General features: G+C 45.9%; 1 protein-coding gene across 1 annotated transcript in view; it reads right to left on the reverse strand.

Annotated features, from left to right (window-relative positions):
• Positions 1-25840, reverse strand: part of LOC147665045 (arf-GAP with coiled-coil, ANK repeat and PH domain-containing protein 3-like) — a 236057-nt gene that overhangs the window by 14017 nt on the left and 196200 nt on the right. The window contains exon 10 of the mRNA XM_086949796.1: positions 23885-23896. Coding sequence (XP_086805922.1) covers positions 23885-23896 — 12 coding nt within the window. The remainder of the gene's footprint in view (positions 1-23884; positions 23897-25840) is intronic.

The following is a 25840-nucleotide window of genomic DNA, read 5'->3' on the forward strand; positions in this document are numbered from 1 at the left end:
GATTTATTTGCGCCTAAACAGTACCTTGTAGTAAGGGGATTTGAAAATCCAATCTGATTACTCTAGTGGCGAAAAAAACTCCCCCCTTACAAAGTATGTGGAGTCACCCACACTCTGGACGCAGTCACAAGCTCTCAGGCCCTCCCGTGCACTGTGCAGGAAGGGGCTCCCTTGAGTTCACCCCCTGCAAATTCCGGAGATATTGTTAGGCAACTGGATTACTTAAAAAAGACTTACCCTGTTCCTTTACGAACCAGATCAAAATACAGCTAAAAAGTTTTGTTTCCAATTTTTTTACCTTAGAGAAAGGAGACCGACTAATACATGCCAACATTTTAAAGGGGTAAAGTGGGAGCTTTCAAAAAATTATCAGGGAATGCATTTCCACAATTGGCTTCTATTGGAGACGAGGCAATTTCACACGGGAGACAGACAAAAGAAATCCATTTTTGTCTTCGAAAATCGGGAGTCTTCCTCCTGAATCCATGTAGAAGTTACACAAGAACTCTAAAAGCAATCGTAAATCGGTGCGAATCAAACACTTTCACGAAATACAGTGAAACTGTGAAATTTGAGGAATATGCTGGCAAGAAGTTCAGAACGGCTGCAAATGAATATATACACACTGAAAGCATCAATGCTACTGTACCATAGACAGCTAGTCAAGCACGCTATCAATGACGGTGGCCAAGTGGTAAGGCGTCGGTCTCGTAAACCGAAGGTCACTGGTTCAAACCCCGTCCACGCCTCCTTGTGCCTGCCGCCTAATCTCTGCCCTCGAGTCGGAACGTTGCCAAAACGTATGCGGTTTGCACAAATCTAATATATACAATTGAGCACTGTGAATAAGTATAATCTGAAAGCATTGTGTTCACCCGGAAGCTGCGTACTCTAGAAAGCCAGTCATAAACCGTGTTTAGTGGAGAAGGTTACTCTCCTGGACTTATAGGCGAACCGTTTCTGAGCCTGTTTTGGGGAAAATACTAAGGCGTTAAAAAAAGGGCAAATCTGTTTGGACTATTTGGGTTGCATAACAATGAACAACATGCGCTGTTTACAGGAAATAGTGCCCGGCCGCGGCACAAAGTGAACGCAACTAGAAGTCTTTGAAATCCAAAACCGAACAGATGGCACACAGTGCTCCCCTGCTCGTAACCACAAGCCATAGGCCGTGGGCGGATACATGATCGGACATGCAGCCGCCTTTGACCAACTGCGTGATGTCTTCTTTAGTAAGACACACGCAAAGACCAATGAAAATAATACACGAAAAAAACACATGCACGAGCGTGTGAAAAGTCCAGAGCGATTCCAAGAAGTGTGTTTCCTAGAGCAGCGCAGGCGCGCTGAGCTAGGCGCGCTGCACTAGGCTCGACATAATAAATTGGGAAAGACCTAGGAGCCTGCAATCGGAGCTACCAAACCAGTAGTGTAGCTCGGGACGAGGGGAGTCCTGCTCCGGGCGGCACGAGTTTTGGGGGCGGTGGACTCCCCCGCCGTTCTTATAAGAGGCCGCCGCAGGAATCATCCCTCACACATGCATCCGCCGGGCGGTAAACTCTGAGTCCGCCACGGGCGGCAGAACGTCTAGCTATTCCATTGTTCCAAACCTCAGGATTGCTGCGTGTCAAGACTGCCTAGTCTTTCTTTCTCCACCCAGTGCTTTATTTGAGCCGGTGGTTGCCAATAAAGCCACTGGCACACGGTTTTAGGATCAGACACTTATTTTTCCTCATCAGATATTGACTCCACAAGAGAGAAGAGCACACAAGCGGCAATGATATGGAAGAGAAAAAATGACAAATAGGGGGAAATAGGGACTGGCAAGAGTGGGATAAAGAGCAGCAGTATCTGCTAGCGGGTTAAAGAGTCATGCAGTGAATTCAACACTATTCAGCATTGGTATTTGGCACACTGATTTTTAATAGCACCGTGGACGAATGATGTGTGCCCTGGCACTCATTCATTCACAAATTAAGCACTGTCACCACCCTACACTCCCCCTCTCTTGATCTCACTCAATTTTTTCTGACCCTACTTTCTCCTTTTCTCTGTTTTGCTGCCTTTCCCCTTTCTTCTTCTTTATTGCTTTTCTTTCTTCCTCTCCCTTGCTCTAGTTCAAAGTCAGAATATGAATAGTAAGTCCCAGATCTCAAAAAGGAGTCCCTATACCCACCACCCGCACAAATTAAGCACTGCCCACAAGAATGGTAAACATGCCCTATCCCTCACTCTGTTCAATTCAATTCCAGGTATAAGCAGAATGAAAAGGTCACAAAAGCAGAACACAAAACTCCTTCAGCGAAGGACACACTTAAAACCCACACCATCCTGACCAGGCACGACAATAATACTAAGCTTAAGCATTCTGTACCTCACTCCTATTTGCATCAACAAACTCCTAGGTGTAGGGGGAGATAACGAATGATCACATTTATCACTAAAACACATCCCACATATATACCATACAAGAGTCCAGCATTCTTCCAACAAAGCACAGCCTACGGTGTAGAGTTCCCCCATCCGCAAACGCACTTCAGAAACTCGTCTGGGGGGTAGAAGGGTTTCTGTGAAAGCAACTATAACACAGAAGGATGTGCACGTCTTTTCATCCATGGTTGTGCTGGTAAGAGGGACGGAAGGGGTGGGGCTATAAAAAGAGCTCCACTCTCTGATGCTGCATCGTGAGCAGAGCACCCAAGTGATGCTGTGTTGCTAAGCAACATGCACTCATGAATCATTAGGATCCAGTGCAATAACGCCAGCAGGTTGGGGGAAGTGCGATGGAAAGTACCCACAAGCAGATGCGGGCTCAGCCAATGACATGAGCTTTCATGAGCTCACGTGGACCGGGCGGAATTCCGAAGGAAATATCTGGATTGTGTGTCCACGGTACACGGGAAGCTTCACCTACGACTGCCAATCACGTACATACGTGCATTTTAAATACTCGCATTTATTTATGAAGGTTAAATACGAAAAATAGTGGCTACATAACAGGTTTGCACATAAATGACAGTGTGCTAGGGCATTCCTCGTTCCACTCAGTTTAAGATGGTCTCGTCTCGAGGTAGGGATCAACTCACCCGCAGGTACCCCAAGCGCCAAAGGATCTTCATAGAGCGAGTGCGCAGCGCTCCCAAGTCTGACAGGCCTCTGAGCGGGGCGACGCGCCGCCTCTGGCTCCCTTCTCCCAAGACCGGCAGGGGTGTCTCTTCGTGGTGCGGCGCGCCTCTACCGACCGCGGACCCCCTTCTCTCAAGACCGGTGGGCCTCCTCCGACCCTCCCAAGGGACCGAGGCGAGCGCTAGAGGCTCCTCCGTTCATTTTGCGCCAGGCAGGGCCGGTAGTACCACAGTGTGTGCCTGGACACAAAAGCCACCTGCTACCCATTTCGTTCTCTCCCCAAATAGCCCCCCTCCCGCAACTCCCCTCACTTCGCCCCCCTTTCATCGAATTGGGGCCGATTACCATACAGCTGGGGCTCGGTAATGGTGACTGCCATGGAAGAGTGGACGTGAGAGCAGTCCCCGGGCCCCCACCCTCCCTTCACTGGCAGCGCCATCCATCTCTTGAATAGCTTCACATTTACACGCGCACGAACATACCACGTCACAGAGATTGGGGCACCGATGGGGCATTCTGACATTACAGCAAGGAAAGAAATGAAAGGAAATAAATTGTATATTCGAGTGAGGGATTAGCAAACAGAAACACAGTAAATTAATTTAAAAAAGGATACAAAAAAAAGAAGTGCCTCCACCCCACAACTGAGTCATTGGACTGGACCGCTTCTACAGGCAGGCGTTTCTTTCGGCGGAGTGCACCATTCTCCGGCCCAGGAGGGAAAAGTAACGGACGTGGCCACCCGTCTTACGCATATGTCGTACTTTGCATTCCTTAAAACTCAAACAGATGGTTAACCCCTACCGTCTTTTGCTAATAAAAAACGGGGCACGTTCCACCTACCCCGCCCCTTACCCCTCCTTCCATTAGTTGACACTTCCTCTGGAAACAATACATCAGAGACTGAGCTGGGCCGGCCTTCTTCATCGGGTGCGAATAGGGAGATTTATTGCCTATGTCGGTCAAAAGCATCAGACCAGCACAGTGCTATTCCTGTTTTATGTCCAGCTTTTGTTATGAAGCGTGACCGCTCACGCTAGCTACGTTTTTTGAGTTTATATAGTGCGAACTCGACTCGAAGGTATTGGAGCGCTTTACATGACCACCAGTTACATTACACAAAGAAATATTCATTTTTTTGTAGGCACGGGGAGATTAAGTGATTTGCACATAATCTCAGGATGTTGAACCCATGCTGAGACTGGAACCTGGTTCCCCAGTTCCAAAGTCGGCAGCTCTGGCCGTTAGGCCACATCCTTTCAAGAGCCACAACATCTATACTACAGCTACAGGAAAAACAAATTCGACAACAATTTGGTTTCTTAGGCCTTTGATTAACTAAAGTTAAAATTGGATGCTGTGTTAATGAAATTACGCCGCTTTGAAGGGCCGTATTATACAATCGGGTTAACTTCATTTTCTGACAAAGGTAAATTATGTAGTAATAATGCAGAACACCTTTCCCAGCAACAGCTCTGTAGAACAATACAAACATTACACTACAATAAAACTGCCTTTCTTCCATTTCCGCCTGTCTCTTTCTGCCAGAGACTTGAGACTCTGCCAATCAGATCTTGGCTCAGCCCATGAAGTACTACTCTCTCACTGAATGCTATTGGCTGTTTGGATGTATTCGCCCACCTCTATTTGGGTGCTTGCATTGTCTTGCCAGAGTGACTACTTTACAAATGCAGCTCTATCAGTGGACTCCAGCTGGCTTCCTCTTCGTGTCTCCTTCGCTGCATGCTGTAGCGCATTAAATCCGTACCTTTTCACCTTGCCAGCAGGGCCGGACTGGCAGTAGCGGGCACCGGGCATTTCCCCGGTGGGCCGAAGAGGTGGTGACTGATTTTGTGCCCTATGGTGCCGGTTTTGCAGCATTGCTGCAATATCGCCCCTCCCGTAAACAAAAGCGGTCGCGGTGTTTCTTGCTAGCACACCCCCACCCAATGACGGCCGAGCAGCAATCTGCCAGGGCTGGTTGCTGTTCCCAATCCGGTCCTGCTTGCCGAAGCTTACAGAGGATAGTGGTCGCCTGTCGAACAACAATACCCTCAGTAAAAACAATAATGACCTAGAAGTTTGATATGGACTATACCTTTAGGGGCAGAGCAGGACTGATTTGCCAGATTGGTCTCTGCCTTCAGTAGCTAAAATGAGCCTTCAATGTGACTACCAGTGGTTGAAACTATTTGAGCCCTGCCATTCATTCTTTTCGCATTGTCTAGGGGAGCCACTTTAAATGGGAATGGTATGCCCAGACATGGTCCAGAGCTTGAATGAATGAATCAAGCTGCGCCTCACTGATGAGGCCCATCAAGGCCGTAACTGGTCAGGGGATGCTCGTGTTCCTGTCTGCCAGAGAGAAGATAAAGAGTAATGGATTGGATTGCAGCCCAGAGTGATCACCGCTGGTTCAGATTAAGTACACAACATCATCTATCACTTTTTGTGCCGTCGAATGCTCAACAAAAATCTTTTGTACATCAAACAACAAAAAATAATTGTGTCATGCAGACCAAATCATAGGCGCTATAGCTGCCCAACTTAATGGTATTCATTTAAGCAACATTAGAAGAAGAAATAAAAAAAGAAAAAAGTGTGGCATGTTTGGATTTGAATTCATGAAAGTGGCCCAGTTGCATTTCTGCAACAGGTTCTCATCCCAGACTGTCTGGCCAGATTACATAATTCTTTCAGAAGTCCATTACCTCTCCCGCCACCAATTAAAACAACATTTTTTTTAATCCTGCCCGAAAAAGGCCACATTAGCTCCCTGGACTGATTTGTTCTTCGAAGCGACAGGAAGTGGAGCAGACAGTGAAGCATAATCTGCAATGATACCGTCTAAACCCTGGCCAAATTGGATTATCCGGCCCTGTACCGGCCGTGAACCTCCAGCAATATCCGCTGGATAAGGGGAGTTGGCTCACGTCAACTCTACCCTCCCAACGACATGGCCATCAGGTCCATCGACTCCCCTCCCATCTCAAACCCCACTCCCAGCTGCCAAACGCAGTCAAGTAAACCGCGACTACAGAGAAGGAACACAGGGGCGTAATCCGAAATAACAAAAGCAAAGACAGAAGCGGAAACAAGACAGTGTAGGAGTTGCACCAGGCAAGGAAACAGCCAAGCTGGATGGCACTGGGATCAGGGTCGAAGAAAGGATTTTGGTGCACTGGGTTACATGACAATTTGATGTCCTCCCCAACCAATGATGGCATATTTGATGCTTCTACGTGCAAACTAGCATCGGCCTGCTAAGTGTACCCTAGACAACTACCTACCACTGCCTTAAAGTAACCCCAGCCCTACATGGCTTCCTTTTCTGCTGGCAGCACCTCGCTCTCTGTGTTGCAGGGCCCCATTCAGCCGAAAGCCTATGAATATTTCTGAGGTATTGGGAGATATTGGGGGCTCTGGGCTATCATCACATTCTGCAACGGGGCCCCATCATTTCGCGTTTCGCCACTGCTGTATTGAACTTGTGTCTGGTTCTACTTTGCCGTAGACCACAGAGCCGCCTCTCTCCTAATCCAATGACAGTCAGGAGCTCGCGCTGTATGCTGAACGGTCCTCTTTACCACCTGTAACACTACATCAGATTAGATATCAAAAAACAACAAGGGCACCCAACGAGTCAGCACAGCAGGACCTCGGGGAACGTATTTTTTCTAACAACAGTGGTCCCATGCATGGATAGGTACAGGAAAAATAAATATAGACACAATGGAGCTATATTGAGTAGCGTGATTTGTCCAGCCGGACAGGGATCACAGATTTTTACTATAGAATAAATTCAACAAGGAAATACCTTACATTCACAAAGAGTGAGACACAAGCTTGTGCCCTCACGCTTACAAATTGGCAAAGTAAGAAGATAGGAAAGGCAGAAGAGAGATGTTTAGGCAGAAAGCGAGCGATTTCTGAGAAATGAAAAGTAACAGAAATTCAATTACACCATTATATGCATATCACATTCGGTATACATTCACATATATGGTGTTACAACAAGTCGACGGCGTTTCGATCCTTTAACCATAATACATGGGATCATCATCAGGACAAAAGTATTATGCCTAAGGAGTAAATTACACAATAGCCTGTTTAGAGCGGCTAAGCGAATCAACCGGGGATCGTGGCTTGCTTCGCGTGGCCGGGGGCCGGAAAGGGTTCAATGCCAAGTACGTCGCACTGCCGAATAATGCCCGTAATGGGCACTGAGTAAGGTTCGGACTATTTCACCGGCAGTTCGGATTCATACACGAAGCCTTCTATCTTGGCTCGTGGTCCCGCGCCTCATTCCTGGCGTTGGATGTCATTTCTCCCCATTGCGGGTATCCTGTTAAACTAAGGTCCACACTCGAACCTTTCTCTCGACTCTTGTACTAAACGCCCTACTCGGCCCTCGGAAATTCCCCAACGCGGGATTCCAAACGTCCGGCTGACTGCCCCGTCCTGGAGCTGCCGAACTGCCGGTGAAATAGTCCGAACCTTACTCAGTGCCCATTACGGGCATTATTCGACAGTGCGACGTACTTGGCATTGAACTCTTTCCGGCCCCCGGCCACGCTAAGCAAGCCACGATCCCCGGTTGATTCGCTTAGCCGCTCTAAACAGGCTATTGTGTAATTTACTCCTTAGGCATAATACTTTTGTCCTGATTATTATTCCATGTATTATGGTTAAGGGATCGAAACGCCGTCGACTTGTTGTAACACCATATATGTGAATGTATACCGAATGTGATATGCATATAATGGTGTAATTGAATTTCTGTTACTTTTCATTTCTCAGAAATTGCTCACTTTCTGCCTAAACATCTCTTCTGCCTTTCCTATCTTCTTACTTTGCCAATTTGTAAGCGTGAGGGCACAGGCTTGTGTCTCACTCTTTGTGAATGTAAGGTATTTCCTTGTTGAATTTATTCTATAGTAAAAATCTGTGATCCCTGTCCGGCTGGACAAATCACGCTACTCAATATAGCTCCATTGTGTCTATATTTATTTTTCCTGTACCTATCCATGCATGGGACCACTGTTGTTAGAAAAAAAACGACATCAGATTAGAGCATTTTTTTAACTCCTCATTGTTGTTTAATCCTTTACACTGCTCCATGGTTAGATCAGTGCTACACAAATAATGTTACTAAAGTGATTCCGAATTTTATTTTAAGAGTTTTATATAGCGCTGGCTAGACCCGGAGGTAACAGAGCGTTTTACATGAGTTTCCACAAAATTACAAGATTACATCAGTTCCAATTTACATCAGTTGCTAGACAAACAATTACAAGAGCATAGAAAACGAGATACGAGAAGTGTAGAGGGGGAGGGGGTAAGGATAAAGGGGTGGGAGGGAGATACAGCAGAAAGACGAAGGAATGTCTGCCCAAAGTCCGGCTGGGTAGGTGACGGTCGAGGGGGAAGTCCCAAAACCCATCTCCTCTATAGGTATCAGATAGCTCCACCGGGCTTTGGCCAAATAGCTAGGTCTCAATGGGAAAACATTTAAAGAACATGGAGGGCAAAATAAATGGAGCGTAGAGGGGAGGGAACAGGGAAGGTGAGAAAGGGAGGATAGGGGGAAGAGACAACAAGGAGAGACGAAATGAAGTCTGTCTAAAGGCCTACTGGGTAGGTGACGACCAAGGAGGGAGTCCAAGGCCCATCCCCCCTATAGCTAAACCAGGTAGCTCCATCGGGCATCAGACAAAATAGTTAATTCTCAATACATTGAGAGAGGAGAGAAGGAGAGACATAAATAGAGGGAGGATGCAGGAAGAGATGACAGGAGAGACGAAAGGAAGTCTGGCTAAAGACCGACTGGGCAGGTGACGCCCAAGGAGGGACTCCCCGACCTGTCTCCCCTATAGCTAAACCAGGTAGCTCCATCGGGCATCAGACAAAATAGCTAGATCTCAAATGACGAGGGAAAATTCACAGGTAAACAGGGTGGGGACTAAGGGCCAGAACAGGTGAGGGCAGAGATCAGTAGCAGGAAAGTGGTGAGGAGTAGAGCGGTGAGGAGTAGAGCGGGGAGGGGTAGGGGGTAGGTAGTTCGGTAAACGTTCCCAAGGATCTGCTTTGAGTCATTCAAAAAAGCAGGTCCGTTCCTTCTCAAGCGCCATCTTGAGGTTAAAACGCAGGGTGAGATTTTCGCCAGATCCTTGTGCTGCTATGACCGGTTGGAACGGCGGCCACAGCGTCAGATGCTCTCGACCATTCGACGTCTGGAGATGGTTGAAACAGGCGCCTCGGGACCACAGTCTATATGGCAGGTGCTAGGAGGCCTCAAATGCACACCAGTTATATCAGTGGGGAGAGGGAGGCTGTATCGGGATGGGTTCAGTCCGGGCAGTTAGGTAGCCATCTTAAGGTCAGGCAATGACCCTCTGCAGTGCATCTGACCGGCCCAAGCCAGCATAGGTGGTAGCGGGCGGCTCAAAGGATCCACAGCCTACCTCCCGTTCTCCACTGTGGTATCTCCACGGCGGGCCGTATCCCCTCTCCCCATCAGTTCCAGTTGCAAAGTCTCTTGGGCACCATTTTGAGTCCAGGCAGCACTGGTGTTGAACGCGTCCAAATTACAATTTCGTCATTATTTGCTCAGAAATATTGCTCCTGATAAATACTGACACAAGATATTGTTGTATGCCGAGGGTGAAAGTTTCACTCATGGTTACAGGTTTTGGTCCTCAGAATAAGGGATATCTGTGGAAATTGGGTGCACTGATTTTTTAGAGATCTTCACTCACTCTGAGCACTCTAAACCCAGATAAGTTGTGTTTCTCTCAGAAATAGGTCTGTTGAAAATAACGGAGGTGCTGGATTTCCTGCAAACTCATAATGCTGCTTCAGACACCTTATCCCGTTTCTGACTAAATTGGGATTATCTGAAAAATTGCAAACGGGGTCCAATGAGGATTGGTGCTGCTGCTAGCCTGAAAACCTCTGGTTGCTCTTAAAAGCATCGGATGTTCATGTGTCTGTCTTTCCCCATGCACAACACAAAGTCGCGAATGGGTGGCTGCAGTGCAAAACTAATTATGAACAGTATAGCTGTGTTCTTGTTTTTCAGAATACCTTTCCAGTGTCACACCTGCGGGCATTAACCAAGCGAAGCCATCAGCAGGAAGATCACATCAGATGAGTGGGGAATATGGATAGGATTGGGGTCTTGTATGCATGGCAACATTTAATAAAGACTCTAGGTTACTCTGGTTAGGTCTGACAACGACCTTGCACCCTCTCTGGGGATGGGGCAACGTCTCTCACTCTGCCTAGGTAGGCAGAGAGCCTTGCACCAGCCCTAGGGATGGGGCAGCATCTCTCACTCCGGTTAGGTCTGCAGAAGACCTTGCACCCTCTCTGCAGGTGGGTCTACGCCTCTCACTCTGCCTAGGTAGACAGAGAGCCTTGCACCAGCCCCAGGGATGGGGCAGCATCTCTCAGTCCCCCTAGGTCATCAGAGAGGCTTGCACCAGCCCTGGTGATAGGTCTGCATCTCTCACTCTATCTAGGTTGGCAGAAAGCCTTGGGCCAGCCCTGGGGATGGGGCGGTCACCTCCTATTCTAGTTAGGTAAGCAGACAGCCTTGCACCTGCACTGGGGATGGGGCACATCTTTTATCCTACCAATGTCAGATGAGAGCCTTGTACCAGTGCTGGGGATGGGTCTCTATCTCTCACGCTACCTAGGTCAGCAGACAGTCCTGCAACGGTTCTGGGCATGGGCCCCATTAATCACTTCATAGGTTTTACACTTTTTACTTTGTAAAAGCAGAAAAAGAGCAACCTTTTCATTATTTGTCTTTTTCAAACCAATCCAAGGAGAGGTAGGGAAAAAGCAACTTAATCTAGACTCTTCCAAAGAGGAAGGGAGCAGACAACTGGAGGTCCAGAGAAGGTCACAGTCAGGCTAGGCAATCCTACAAATTCCCTATTATCCTTTGATACTAACCATCCCTGAACCCTGAAAACAAGAACTATCCCTTAAGGCAACACTTCCTTGAACTCTAAAGAAAACAAACCCTTACTAAACCTTAAGGATACCCTCCCATGAACCCTAAAAAACTCTTTAAGGCTACTCTTCCATGAACTCTAAAAACGTCTTAATACCCCTTAATGCTACCCTCCCTCAACCCTAAAAATCCCTTACTGCTACCCTTTGCTGAAACCTACAAAGTCTTGACAAACCCTTAATTCCACACCTCCCAGTAGCAGTACCTTTTTGTGACTGCTACAAATCTCTTACAGCTACCCCACTCTAAACCTTAAAACCCCATATTACACCTTAAAGCTACTCTTCCCTGAAATGGTAAAACATACTGGACCCTAAAATCCACATAACTGCGTGTTAATGCTACCCTTCCCTGAACCCTAAACACCCTTACTACACTTCCCTGAAGCCTAGAAACCCATACTGCTCCTAAATACGACCCACCTCTGAACCATAAAGACTGTTACTACCCATGAATGCTACCCATCTTTAAACCCTGAAAAACCTTACTCCCCCTTTACTGCTCCTCACCCCGGGACTCTGTCTGCTGAAAGCATGGAGAGCCTAAGGGTGAAACATTGTGAAGAATTAAGAATCAAATGACTGATTACCTGGGTAATTCCTCATTTCTAAGGCAACCCTCTGGTCCCACTTGTGATTCTTGTCTTTTCTATCACCACCTACCCCATCCCAGTTAATGATCCACCAGGGATTGGGAACTCTGGAGTGGAGTTACCATGTGATATCAGGGGTGTCGCTATAATCACTTACTGTCATCGGACATCATGGAAAAACCTACCTACTTATAGAGTTAGAAAAACATTATTAGGCCATTGGTGGAGGCCTTTTCAGGACTACATTGCGCTCTTTATGTACAGTAGAGCTATGGCGCATTGTCGTTTAGGGTAAAAGAGCACAGCCTCCAGTAATGGAGCGATGAACAAAATGTTGCAAGGTTTGCTGTTATACCCAATTCAGTAATACGATTTCGGCAACCAGTTATTATGACCTTACAGTAAATTTATAGAAAATGTGCACAAATTGCCTCTTTTTCAGCAATTCTTGTAAAACTGGCACCAATTTTTTGCTACTACTGTTGTACTAATAAGCAAGGAATGCACTCGTTTTCCTTTCATGCAAAAACAGTGTTAAATGCACTGAAAACCATTTCCACACTGTTCACCGTTTGTTTTACAGCTTTCCACATATTCTAAATGGCTTTCAGAGTATTATGTGCGTGAATGAGAAAATACACCAAATATTAGTGGCCAACTATTCTATTTGTTTTCACAATAATAGCCTATGTAGGTAAAGTAGATTTCCCTTTTTACACAAGGCTTGAAAAAGCTACTGTCTGGTGAACATATTTTTTGCAATTCTTTAAAATATTGCCGAGTTGGATTTGCCTTGGCTCTGCCCAGAGGAGTATTACTCTTTGACCTCATGCTATCAGCTGCCGATGATCATCCCACTTTCCAGGAAGTGTTTCTATTAGAATGCACTAGGGATTATTTTAAATCTGAAAAATAAACTCCACTAAGCTGTTGGGACTGCAGGTCTTCTGCATGCCTCCGGAGAGCGTGCTGCCTCTGCCTTATGCTAATCTCCAGGCAAGCCACTTAAAAGTTACTGTGTTTTCTAGATCCCTACCTTAGTGAAAATGACAATCATGCAGGTCCACGGGGGTTCTACCGCTTTACGTGGATTGGGACCCTGGAGCTGGGCTCTGAGGTCGAGGGTGGCATGCATAGTGCATCCCTAATTCAAAGAGTGGCTACTGCCCTCTGGTTGTATAACATTTCAACGCATGCTTTTACAACGCATGCCATTACGACGCAACTTTTACAACGCAAGTCGTTACAACGACTTGCGTTGGGGGGCGCTGGATAGTGAATAGTTTAATTTACTATTCCAACTTCATTCCCCGTGGATAGTAGGGAAGGTGTTGGATAGTAATTAAACTATTCCCTATCCTAGAGCGCCCTCCAGCGCAATTCGTTGTAATGACTTGCGTTGTAAAAGTAGTGTTGTAATCGTAGTGCGTTGTAAAAGTTGTGTTGTAAAGGATGTTTCCCCTGCCCTCTCTACCCAGGCTGTGGTACACTGACAATGGTGGCAGCAATACATCTATAGTGAGGGACACCTGTATCCCAGTACCCTAGAAGTGATGAGCTACTTAGTCACGGTTCTGATCAAGTCTGTGCAGTCTCCTTTCCTGTGGTCTGGTAGCCTTGGTCTACCTGGGCCGTGTCTTTGAGAGCCAGTGGGTGTACTGGGTGTGGATGGTGAGGTGAGCAGTTGTGCTTAATGTGAGTCGAGCTGTTCTGCTGGACTTCCCTGGTACCCTGAGCCCTTCCCTAATCCTTGAAGAAGCCTGGTGGGTTTTGGGTGGACAATCACTCTTATCTGTGTTTAGCTGCACTAACTCTGCTAGGAGAGGCCCTTCCCCACTTTTCTATTGGGTGATATTCGGGACCCTCCTGGTCTGGAGTAAATTAAAATTCCTCTCTGGGAAATAGCCTGGACTGGTACCAAGAGGCTGTGAGCGAAGACAGTAAGTCACCCTTTGCATGCCTAAGGCATGCAATGAACATACCACACATGTGCCTCACGATTGGAGGGCTACCCAGGATTCAAAAGAAGCAGATGCTCTGATTGGATCAGGCTATCAACCAGAGGTGATAAAAGTCTGGCATTAGCGGTCAGTTGTTGCTCAAGACTGGTCTTCTCTTCTATAAATGTGGCCCCCACCAGGTCCATCCAAGGAAGGCAGCCAAGGCCAGTGGTGTGAAGGCAAGAAGCTTGCTCCCCGCCTCTGCAAACCCCTTGATAGGAGTTTAACTTGAGAGTTTTCTCTGTGACGGATAGATTATGCTACAAAGGAATTAACCAGTTTGACAAGGAGCAAGGGCATCAGTCAGTAAGGTTTGTGGAGCGTCCGATTGGAACACAAGGAAACTGCAGACAGCTGCTCAAGATAAGGAAGCTTGCAGCACATCAAGAAAGATGGAGGGAGATGGAGACGCCTGATCCCAGTCTTGAAGGTGAGATTTGTGAAGACCCCTCCCCTATGCTATGCAAGCCTGTGTGGTACTTCTAGTTACAATCTGTAGCTGATGAAGACTGTCCTGTGGTGCAGGCCCGCACCTTTCGTGACATCTGGGGGTATAAGGGTGTGCTGGCACTGGCCAGCTACTACCCTCCTATAGCTAGTCAGTGCCTACTGGACTAGAGGCACCCCAGTAAACTGTGCCAAGACATCAGGCACCTGTGATCAGATTCCTGGCACCACTAGAGCGGTGTATTCGCTAAGGACGGGAAGGCACTTCTGTTTCTTTGGGTGTCAGGTTAGGGCTGACCAAAAACATTTGACTTCGCGTCACATGCTGAAACTACAGCATTTCAATACAAGGACTGGTATCATGGCTCTAGCGAATTAGAACAACCCTGTGCAACAAGGTCTGTAATATGCAATGCTAATTGTGTGTCTACATGTTAACTGTCTTTGTATAGTGCTTAGCGTCTAGGTGCTATAATTCTGATTGGGGTCAGAACTCTGGGCGCGGGGGATATAGAGAGGTCTGTTTTTCACTGTTTATCCTAGTTTTGGGTTTAGTATATTTCTCGTATGTATTGAAGAACTTTTCTTTTTTTAAAGTAAAGCACGCACTGGACATTGATTTGATCAGCTGGAAGTACTTTGAAACACTGCATTCTGAATGTCTAAACCCACCTCACCTCCTTGAGTAAGCCTTGGACTGCTCTGTCTCACTACCCTGAGAGAGTCAAGTGCTGGAGAGGAGTACTTGGTTATCCAGTTTTGGACCCACTACAACTGAGGCCCCAGTACACCAGTGGGGAACACTCCAGCTGATGCGATTGGAGCGCAGTCCCCGGAGTTACCTGGTGCCCAGGAATCTGGATCTATCATAGGCTGTTTCCCACATTCATTTATTTTCCCCCTTTATGCATTCTAGATGGAAAGCAATATTTGTTGCTACTTTCCCCAGCATTGGAAAAGCCAGTAGGAAAACCTTTAATGTCATAAACAACGTGTGCATACAATGCATAGAAACAGCATTTGTGAATGCCACTGTTTACATTTGCTGGTACACTAAAGCCGGACCTATTGACTTTGCCAATGATTGTTTTATAATTGCTCCATTCTGTATGCCCTTGCTGGCTCTTCCTCTTCCATTGCCATTTCCACAACAGCAGTTTGAAGAGGCCCTCGGGTGACATAAACGAAAGTACCACACACAAAAAGAAACAACATGGCGGTAGCATCCATGCTTCACCAGGCAGTTCAACTGAGCAGGTACCGAAGGACAGCAGCAGGTCACATTCAACAACGACACACAATTAGCAGAGAGAGTCAGAGAGGACACCTGAGATACTGCAGCCTCAGGGAGGCAGAGAGATGGAGAAGTGGGCTCTGAGGCCTTCACATAAAGACCCAAGCAATCTACAAGACACAAACAGAGAGACAACACGCAAAACGGTGTCAATACAGTAATATTGATTGTTAAATAGCAAACACCACAAACTGAACAGTCACTGGCACTTCAAGGATTCATGGGATTGTTCTGCACGGCAAAGGTGCGTTTTTATCGACCTTGGTGCATGAAAGGCTGAGCCTTCAAAGCTAGCTGTGGAACCTGTGACTTACAGAATACTAAGTGGTTTATGCACCAAGGGGTCAACCCACTGAGCAGTAAAAGTACTTTAGGACAACATTTCTTATGAGCAACACAAAGTTCTAAAGATGTGCATGGCTAGCCTTACTCTTCCAGTACACTACACAGTGGGTCTTAACCTGTGGTCCGCAGACCCCTGGGGGTCCGCAACTCCTACTCAGGGGGGCCGCAACTGTTATAAAATTAAATAATAATTACAGACTGACAAAGTTTATTTAAAAAAATAGGCAAATTGTAAAATTGAGATTTTTAAAACATTCTGTAAATATGAATGAATTCAAAATTGAGACTATAAATTAAGTTGATATCCTGAGCTATTTTTTTGGGAGCAGTGCAAATACTGCACACAGAATATAGTGTATGGGTGGCCTCAACTGAAGCACTGACAAAAAAGTATGAATTGGTGCAAAAAAAGAAAAGTTGGTAAGTTATTGACTAGCATTTGACATAATCTTTATGAATTAAAAACACATTTAGAAAAGCTTCAACCTTCCAGATACATTTTTTATATGCTTGTGAATTAAATGTAATATTTTGTATTTGTTTGATGTATACTTGTTTCTGAACTTGTGTTCCCAGATTCCATTATTGATTCAATAGTGGTCCATGTGGTTCAGTGGGGTCTCTGGATTCCAGTAATGATACAGAGGAGATCCACAGAGGTCTGAAGGTCAGGAACTGCTGTGCGAACATATTTATTTCAGAGTGCTTAGGTTTGTCTGTGGTTTTCTTGAATGTGCTGAAAGGGCTTTTTTGTTTCTTGCTGTACCTCTCAGGGGTCAGGTGAGCTTAACCGGTTCTGTCACTCTTTAGCAGTTTGTTCATGGAGACGCTGATCTTCACCTTATTTTGACTTTCCTTTGGGGCCGATTTCCTCCTGTTTCAGGCAGGTTTTCAGTATCTATCAGCTTCTTGCTGCAGCCCTATTGAGTGAGTCATTATGCAGAGCTCAGGGGCATACTGCACGTGCTGCACGACCAGTGTGCAACCCAGTGCTTGATCTGAGCCGGTGGTTTCGGGTGCTCGGCATGGCACTTAATTGTCAACACTGCACTTTCAACAGTCTGCCACAAGGTGGCGCTGTCTGGCTAATTTAGAAATTACCATGACAACAGTTAATTATTAACGCTATATACATTAAAAATAACTGCCTCCCAAGCCATTCTTATAGCTTTGGGGACCTGAAATAGTCCGAACTGCCACACTTTTGGGAGTGTGATGGTTAGTAGTTGTGTTGGTGCTATCATTAGCAGCATAGCAGGGGCAATGTATGGTGCAAGCGGCAGTGGCCTCCTGACAAGAGCCCTGGTACTTATGGTTTTTATAAATTAAGCACTGGTGCAACCTTCAAGTCACAGGTCAATTCTGAAGCGGCAGACTCAGCATTTCACTCTTACAAAGTGGATAAATGAGTGCAACTGAACGGAGTCACAACAACTTTTAATTACAGTGTTGCTCTATCTCAAGATTGGGGCTTCAAGTACCCTGTAAGAAATATGTACAGCTCAGGGTGTCCAGCATCCTTGCTGAGATATGCTTCAACCAGCATGTTATAGGTTTGAGGCCTGGCAAGTGCATAACGCTTGTGATATTTAGTTGGGTCAAAGCAATGCGTTATTTATAGCATTAAGTAATGGCAAACGTGTTTGCAAGCCCTACCTGGCATATATGAGATCTGTGTCCATAGCAACTAATACTTTTGGCCTGATTCACAAAGGTAACTTACACCTTGAGTGAGTTTACACTTTTGAGTAAGTTTGCTACTTTTCAGTGTTCACAAACTGCACTTTTGTAGTAATTTACAAATATGTAGTAAGTCCAGCACTACATTGGTACCGCAAAACCCTCCCACAGGCAAAAATGGAGGTAGGGACTTACTACAAAACTGTAAGTTACTACAAAAGTGCAGCTAGTGAACCTAGAAAATAGTAAACTTACTTAAAAGTGCAAATTACTACATAAGTGCAGTTTTTGAACAGCACTTTATAGTAAATGTTTTAGTTCTACTGTAGTACTACAAAATGTACTGCAAAGGCCTGTTTGAGAGTCACGCCCATAGAGAAAAGGTTGGGGTGCAAAGCCAGACTTTCAGACACCCTCCTATATCCACAGAACACACTCTAGCAATTTGGGCTTACTTTTAAGTTTAATTTGATTCAATTTATGTATTTTATATTAGATTCGTGTTTTTTAAATGGTGTGGAGCAACTGGTGTGATTAATTTAATTTAATGAAAAACACAATATATTCTTTGGGCTCAGCAGTGGCATATTTGAAGGAACACATGCTCTGTTTTTTTAATCAGGCTATTCTTCTTATTCTTCTTGCCCTCCACCCATCCCCTGGCTCTCTGTGCTTAGGTGATGTTCCATTTTTTCTGCATCAACCGATCCGTAAAAAGTATCATGGATCCGGCAGTTTGTCAATGTTCAGTATGGCATCTGTTTGCCCTTTGAGTGGATCACATTTGTTGAGGGGGATACCTAATTCTCTGGCACATCCCCATATCTTCCCTAGATTACCTGTCCGTCACTTATATAGGCCTCCATTTTGTTCTGTGATACGTGATGCATGAGATTGGAAATTCCTCGCATAAAAGCAAACGCAATAAATATTTTCAGTTACAATCAACTAATCAGATTTCCCAGATCCATGAGAAAATATTGATTAGCAGAACAATTACATTAGATTATTTTACCAGTTTCACACACACTGTTCCTCCTCGGATCTAATTCCAAACCAACAGATTATCTACAAGTTAACGATCTTATTTTATTTATTTATTTATTTAGCACATTTATTGAGCGCTCTGTTACCCGGAGGTGTCCTGGCGCTGGTATAATAGGGCAGACGTGAGAGCGTAGGTTTACTGAGTGAAAAGCCAAGTCTTGAGTCCTTTTCTAAAGGCCATCAAGTTCTGAGTTTGTCTAAGCATGAGTGGAAGTTTGTTCCAGACCTCTGCCGCTCTAAGGGAGAAGCTCCTACCTACCCATCGCGCTCTTTTGATTCTGGGGACCGTAACCAGGGCCAATTCTCCTGACCTCAGGGTTCGTGCAGGTTTATGCCAGTGAAAGAGCAGTTTCATGTGTCTGGGGCCCTTGTCATGAAGGGCTTTGAAGACCATACACAAGGCTTTAAATGCAATTCTCTTACGAATTGGCAGCCAGTGTAGAGCCACCAGGTCTTGAGATACCGACGCAAATTTGGGAGTGTCGGTGATCAGGTGGGCGGCTGCATTTTGCAACAGTTGGAGTTTGTTGAGTACACTCTGCTGGGCATTTAACATCAGGCTGTTGCAGTAGTCTAGGCGGGAAAGCACTAGACCAGTAACAATCGTTTTCCTGTGTTTCTTCTCCAGGTAGGGGAGGATTTTTCTGATGATTTTGAGGGTGTAGTGGAGGGAGGAGGAGAGTGCGTTAGTATGGGGTTTGAAGGACAGTGAGCTGTCTACAAGAATGCCCAGATTTTCACTTTATCGACCGGCACGGGGAGTGGTCCCATTTCATCTGGCCACCACCTCGGGGACCAAATGTTCTCTCTAGCTCCAAAGAGCAGGACCTCTGTCTTCGAGGAGTTCAATTTAAGACAGCTTTGTGCCATCCAGCATCCCACTTCGTGCATACAGTTTTTGAATCTGTCTGCGGTGTTGTCAGTGTCGCCGGGTAGTAGGGACACCACAATCTGTGTGTCGTCGGCATAGGCTGTGAGTTGGAAACCGAACGATCTAATCACCGGGGCGAGGGTAGACACATAAACATTAAAAAGGGTAGGGCTAAGCGAAGATCCCTGGGGGACTCCACAGGGTAGTACAAAGGATTGTGATTCGTGGTCACCTAGCGCCACCGACTGAGTTCTGTCGGACAGGAAGGCCTGAAGGATTTTTAATGCTTTTCCCTGGATTCCACAGGCCCTCAACCGGTCCACCAGTAAGTTATGGTGGACCGTATCGAAGGCTGCTGAAAGGTCCAGCAGGATCAGGGCCGCTCTGCCTCCTGTATCCATCACTTGCCTTATGTCTTCCATTGATTTGAGCAGAGCGGATTCCGTGCTGTGTTCAGCACGGAAGCCGTGTTGGGAAGAGTCAAGGTGATCCCCTGTATTTAGAAAGGTGCTAAGTTGTGCATTCAGGCTACCTTCCATTATTTTGGCAGGAAGGGGGAGTCGGGCGATTGGGCGATAGTTATTCATTTCCGTGATGTCTAGGTTGGTTTTTTTTAGCAGGGGCAGGATGGAGGCTTGTTTCCATCTGGAGGGATATTCCCCTTTCTCCAGCATCCGATTGAGAAGGGGAGTGAGTCCCCTGGCGATGGCCTCTGGTGCTAGTTTCGCTATTGCCGTGGGACAGGGATCATGTGGGGAGCCGGATTTGATTTTTTGTATGCGACTCATCACCTCCTTATCCGTGATAGGTTTGAACTGTTGAAGACTAACCGTGGGTCTGGGGGAATCTGGGTCTTCAGTCGAAGTGGAAATCTTCACCTGGCTGTCTAGGGAAAAGAAGATGTTCTCGACCTTTTCCCGAAAAAAGGTGGCCAGGCTTTCGCATAGTGCGAGGCTGGAGGGAATTTCTATGGTTTTTGGGTTTGCTAGGGAGGAGACCGTCTGGAAGAGTTCTTTGGGGGTATTGCTGGCGTCTTCAATCTGTTTAGAGAGAAAGGCCTTTTTTGCATGTAGGATTCTTTCTTTATAGCGTCTTTGCTCGGAATTAAGAATTTGTTTGTCCAGCTCGCTATAGTTCATTCGCCAGATCTTTTCGAGCTTTTTGCATCGTATTTTGTGTTCCCTGATTTGTTCAGTAAACCATGGGGCGGCCGGTTTCGTCCGGGTGGAGTGGGATCAATACTACATTATCATTAAGGCTTCAAAGCGCATTTTGGTAAGGCAAATACCTAAGGAAAACACTCAAAGGATTGAGATTTAATCACAAAAAGGGCATATTTTGAGGAAATATTCAATTATTAATAGGGCTCCCGGTTTTATGGTATTTTTTTTTTTTTACATTTTCGTCTGTATTTATCCATATTTATTTTTGGGCCATTTTATCTGTATTCATCCACATTTATTTTCTGTTTTGCGTATGAATGAAAGACAGCACAGAGAATCACTTAAAGCAGCAACATTTTCTGTATTTATCCACTTTTAAAAATAAATGCAGGCAGAAAATAGGGAGCCTTAGTTATTAAGCAATGTTTAGTGTAAGTAAGTAAGCTTAACTCGACTATGCCCGGTGAACAACAACTATGTGACTAAGTAAGTTACTTACTTGTAACTGGGCCTTTGGCATAAGTCCCTTAATCAGGCACACACATGCACTCTTACATATAGATAATGAAATGGATCTTTAAGTGATTGGACAACATAGAAAAAACTGATACAATGGATAACTGGGTGAGAGGTTGTGAAGTCTGTAAACAAGACACAGGTCAAAATCACCTGGGGAGCCCCACAATGCCATGGACAAACCACAAAAGGTACTTTGGATTGTTCTAGAGATCATTTTATTTGAGGGGTAAATATTCATACATGTTCAGAACACTAAACATGGTACCCCAAAAATTATTAAGAGTAAGTAAGTATTCTAGGAGGACAGTTAAACCCTGGTGGGCAGTCCTTCAGGATAGCAGAGGCCATGGCCTCCACCACCCTGGTCAGGACCATCTACCCTCTTTAGAGATCCTGTCTGTCTGGAGCTGCCTCCAGCCTTCCTCACACTGCAGGTTTGCAGAGCAGACATGTTTTTTTTTGCTGTTTCATATTGTGCGAATTCAACTCAAAGGTATGAGAGCGCTTTACATGAGCACCAGTTGCATTACAGACACATTCATTTTTAGGTACGAGGAGATTAAGTGATTTGCCCAGAATCACAGGATGTTCGAGCCTCCTGCCAGACCCGAACCTACTTCCGCGTCTTCAAGCCATTAAACCACATCCTCTCAAAGTGCCTGCACTGAAATATATTTAGTCCCAAAGTGGGAGTATATTTTCTCTAAACAAAAAACAAGTGAGCCCCGGAGAGCAGGGAGTTTTCTCTCTGTGCATCCTGGTCCCCTCAATGTAGGGGTGATAATAGGCGATCCTGGGGCTTACGCCATGCCTAGTCAGGGTTGCCCCTGATGGAGTCGTTGCGGCTCCGCCTAGAGTAACCCAGCAATGCCCCACCTCTAAAGAAGGCGTGGCAACGGCAGGTTTAAGCAGGGAAAGAGGACTGCAGATTTAAGTTGTTCATCCAGCTCCACCCAACTCTAAATGAGGCCTTAAGAATTGGTAAAATCGAATATAACAATCTAGAAATAAGATGCCCGCCCTAACTCTGGTTCTGGACTGTGTTTGGGGGGTGATGCGCTACTGTAAGCTGTCAGTGGAAGGCATATTTGTACACAACAAGGGGGCCTCAATGAGTCAGCACAGGACCTCGGTGAACATAATTATTTCAGACAACAGTGGTCCCATGCAATTATTATGGTAGAGACAATAAATATAGACAGAATCGATCTATATTGGTTTCGACATGCCCACCCGGACAGAGGTCACAGTCTTTACTCAATAAACAATGAAAAAGAAAGAATTCCTTCAACAATTCACCGTAGTGGGGCACAAGCCTGTACCCAAACACATACAGATAATTACAGTTAAGGAAAACACGAAACAGGGCTATTAGGCAAGAACTGAAGATTTCTGTGAATAAAAATTCGACAGAAAATTCAACCGGCACCTTTACATATACATGGTACAAATATACGTTCTGTATAGGGTGCACAAAGGCTTTACCTTATTTGTCCTGATGATGATCCCCATGATTACCTAGTGGGATCGAAACATCGTCGACCTCTTTGTGCATCCTATACAGAACGTATATTTGTACCATGTATATGTAAAGGTGCCGTTGTCTGAAATAGTCCGTGGAAGGCAAGCACCTCCATAAAACTCCTGTACATGTTCCCTGATAGAGTAATGTTAGCCTGCGCAATCTAGTTACATGCCTGATTCTGTGCATATTCTGCCCTTGTCAAAGCACAGAAGTCTATGTTCTGTACCGTGCTCATCACTTAAAATACACAGATTAAAATGGGATGTATGCTGTATGCAAGGCCCTGATTTACTGCAGGTGCAGAGTATAACACATAAAACATGGTTACCTTTGACGGCTGTCAATCTAGACAAAACAAACAGGAAAATACAGAAATATAAACCTCTGCGGCAGAAGCTGAACTCACTCAGCTATCTTACCAGTCTTCCTAAATTATGTCTTTCCTTATGCATTCAGCTTGATATTGAGTTGAGCAACTGTCAAGCAACACCTGTGTCAGATTGCATACATTACATCACATACATAGCAATTTTTCACTGTTGGCCAGGATATTTTGCACCCGTGTTCACAATGACCAACCCTCTTCAAAGCAACATTTTTGCTGACTTATTGGTGACAAATTAACTTTTATAAGGGCTGAAAATCCCATTTTGCACTGTCTGTCAGTGCAAATGTTAGTGTAAAATTGTTCAGTCGCTGATACAGAATAGCACATTAATTGGTGTCGTCGCATAATCTGACCCCTTATTTCTGAAACTCTAGAAATAACCCAAATGTAGTCAAATTCACCCAAAACAACAAAGCTAGACTATTGATAAAATGCAGATATCAAGGCGGTGTCAGTGCTTAATTTGAGTCAGGGATTGAAGGTGCTCGGCACCGGCACTTAATTGTAAGCACCGGCACTTGTGCCAGTCAGCCACAAGGTGCTGCTGTCTGGCTAATTTAGAGTTGATCACAACAATTAATTATAAATTCAACATAAATTAAAAATGACTATTACTTGCCGCCCACGTCATTATTATAGCTTTGAGGGCCTGAAATAGTCCGAATTATCACACTTGTAGGAGTGTGAAAGGTAATAGTTGTGTTGTTACTGTCATTGGCAGCGTCTCCGGGGCAATGATGGGTGGTGCAAGCTGCAGTGGCCTCCTGACGAGAGCCCTGTCTCTTATGTTCCACCCCCAACACCCCCACAAATTAAGCACTGGCCGCGGTGTGTTTACAATAAAGTATATTAAGATGCACTTACCTGCATGAGAGTCTGCGGCAGCCACGCACGGACCGGGACAGGCGCGGGAAGCAGAAAGGAGGGAAAACACGGAGAATTAATGAACATTTCTCCTGGAGGGAGCCTCGTGCTGCAGCCGGCGTCCGAGGGCAGAGGCATCGCCGCGAGCATTGAATCCCCTTTCGAGAGGGCAGTTAGGGGCGTGCCATGGGGAGCCAGTTCAGGGGTGCACAATGCCACTAGCAGAATGAAGGGAGGACTGAAATGCAGGACTGGGCCAGGGCAGAACGCAGCAAGAATGGGAACCCAGTTTTGGGTACACTACACCATTATGGCAGAATGACGTGTCAATATGAAACCTTGTCTTGGGGTGCACTATACTGCTAGGGCAAAACGAGGTGAGAATAGGGAGCCAGAATCGGGGTGCACTACACCACTAGGGTAGAATGAAGCAGGGGAGCCCTGCACTTCAGTGCCAGGGCGCCGCGCAGCGAGAGTGGGAGCCCAGCCTCGGGACGCAGCAAACTGCTCCGAAAAAGCCCCCTAGGCTTGCTGTCTGCCTGGGTCATCATGAGAGATAAACCTGCCCCCTCGCCCCCTTCTGGCAAAACATTAATTTCCAGCCTTTCCGGGTCTAGCTTGGTCAAAGTTGATCTGTGGTGTTTTTTCGCAATATTTGTGTTTGACTTCCCTTCGCGTGTTATCTCTCCTGCCCCCCAGCGTGAGTGTGCAGCCAGTTGTTTGAAGAGTAACAGTAATACTTTCCACTGCCCTGTGTCCGGTGTGCTGTGAGGCGTCACAGGCAACGCGAGCTGTAAGGCTGCTTGTCATCGATGCAGAGAGAGCAAGGCCGGCTTCAACCCGCTACAGGGACCCAGGGAGTCTCCTTCTCACACACCGGACAGAGAACAACAGCATCTGATTAATAGAACCACAGCAGCGGATTCTCGCAGACTAGAACCACAGCAGCGGATTCTCGCAGACTAGAACCACAGGATCTGATTCTCGCGGACTAGAACCACAGCAGCAAATTCTCACAGACTAGACCCACAGCATCTGATTCTCGCAGACTAGACCCACAGCATCTGATTCTCGCAGACTAGACCCACAGCATCTGATTCTCGCAGACTAGAACCACGGCATCTGATTCTCACAGACTAGAACCAAAGCATCTGATTCTCGCAGACTAGAACCACAGCAGCAAATTCTCACAGACTAGAACCACAGGATCTGATTCTCGCGGACTAGAACCACAGCAGCAAATTCTCACAGACTAGAACCACAGCATCTGATTCTCGCAGACTAGAACTACAGCATCTGATTCTCGCAGACTAGAACCACAGCATCTGATTCTTGCAGACTAGAACCACAGCATCGGATTCTCGCAGACTAAGCATCAAGCCCGCATTTTGTGATTCCCAAATAGTGAGTTTTACCCATTCGATATTTGGTAATCACAAAATGCTATGCATGCAGTAATCTCAAAAATATGCGATTCCATAACATTACCTAATAGTAATTTCGAAATTGTGAATCGCAATTAGGTAATGTAACTATTCATTCCAATGGGCCTATAGTCCCATAGGAATGAATAGTATTGAATTCGCTAATTGCGATTACCAAATTGGTAATCCCAAATAGTGAATGCAAATCCAAGGGTACCTGGGGACCTAAGGCCCCCCTGTGGCCCCCCACAAATTTCCATTTCCATTTCCATTTTTTACATGTATAGCGCATAAATCACCCGAAGGTCTCAGAGCGCTTGCAGAGAAACCTCCTAGCAGGGATCAGGCAGGGCAAGACAGGTCTATAAGAGCCATGTTTTTAGCTGTCTGCGTAATCTCAGATAGTCGGGTTCTGTCCTGATCTGAAGGGGCAGAGAGTTCCAGGCTTCAGGAGCTGTTTTGCTGAATGCCCTGTCACCGTTTCTGGCAGTACGTACCCTGGAGAGACTTGCTCGATGATCTAAGCGTTCTC

Source organism: Lissotriton vulgaris, unplaced genomic scaffold, assembly GCF_964263255.1.
Source record: "Lissotriton vulgaris unplaced genomic scaffold, aLisVul1.2 SCAFFOLD_584, whole genome shotgun sequence".
NCBI lineage: Eukaryota > Metazoa > Chordata > Amphibia > Caudata > Salamandridae > Lissotriton > Lissotriton vulgaris.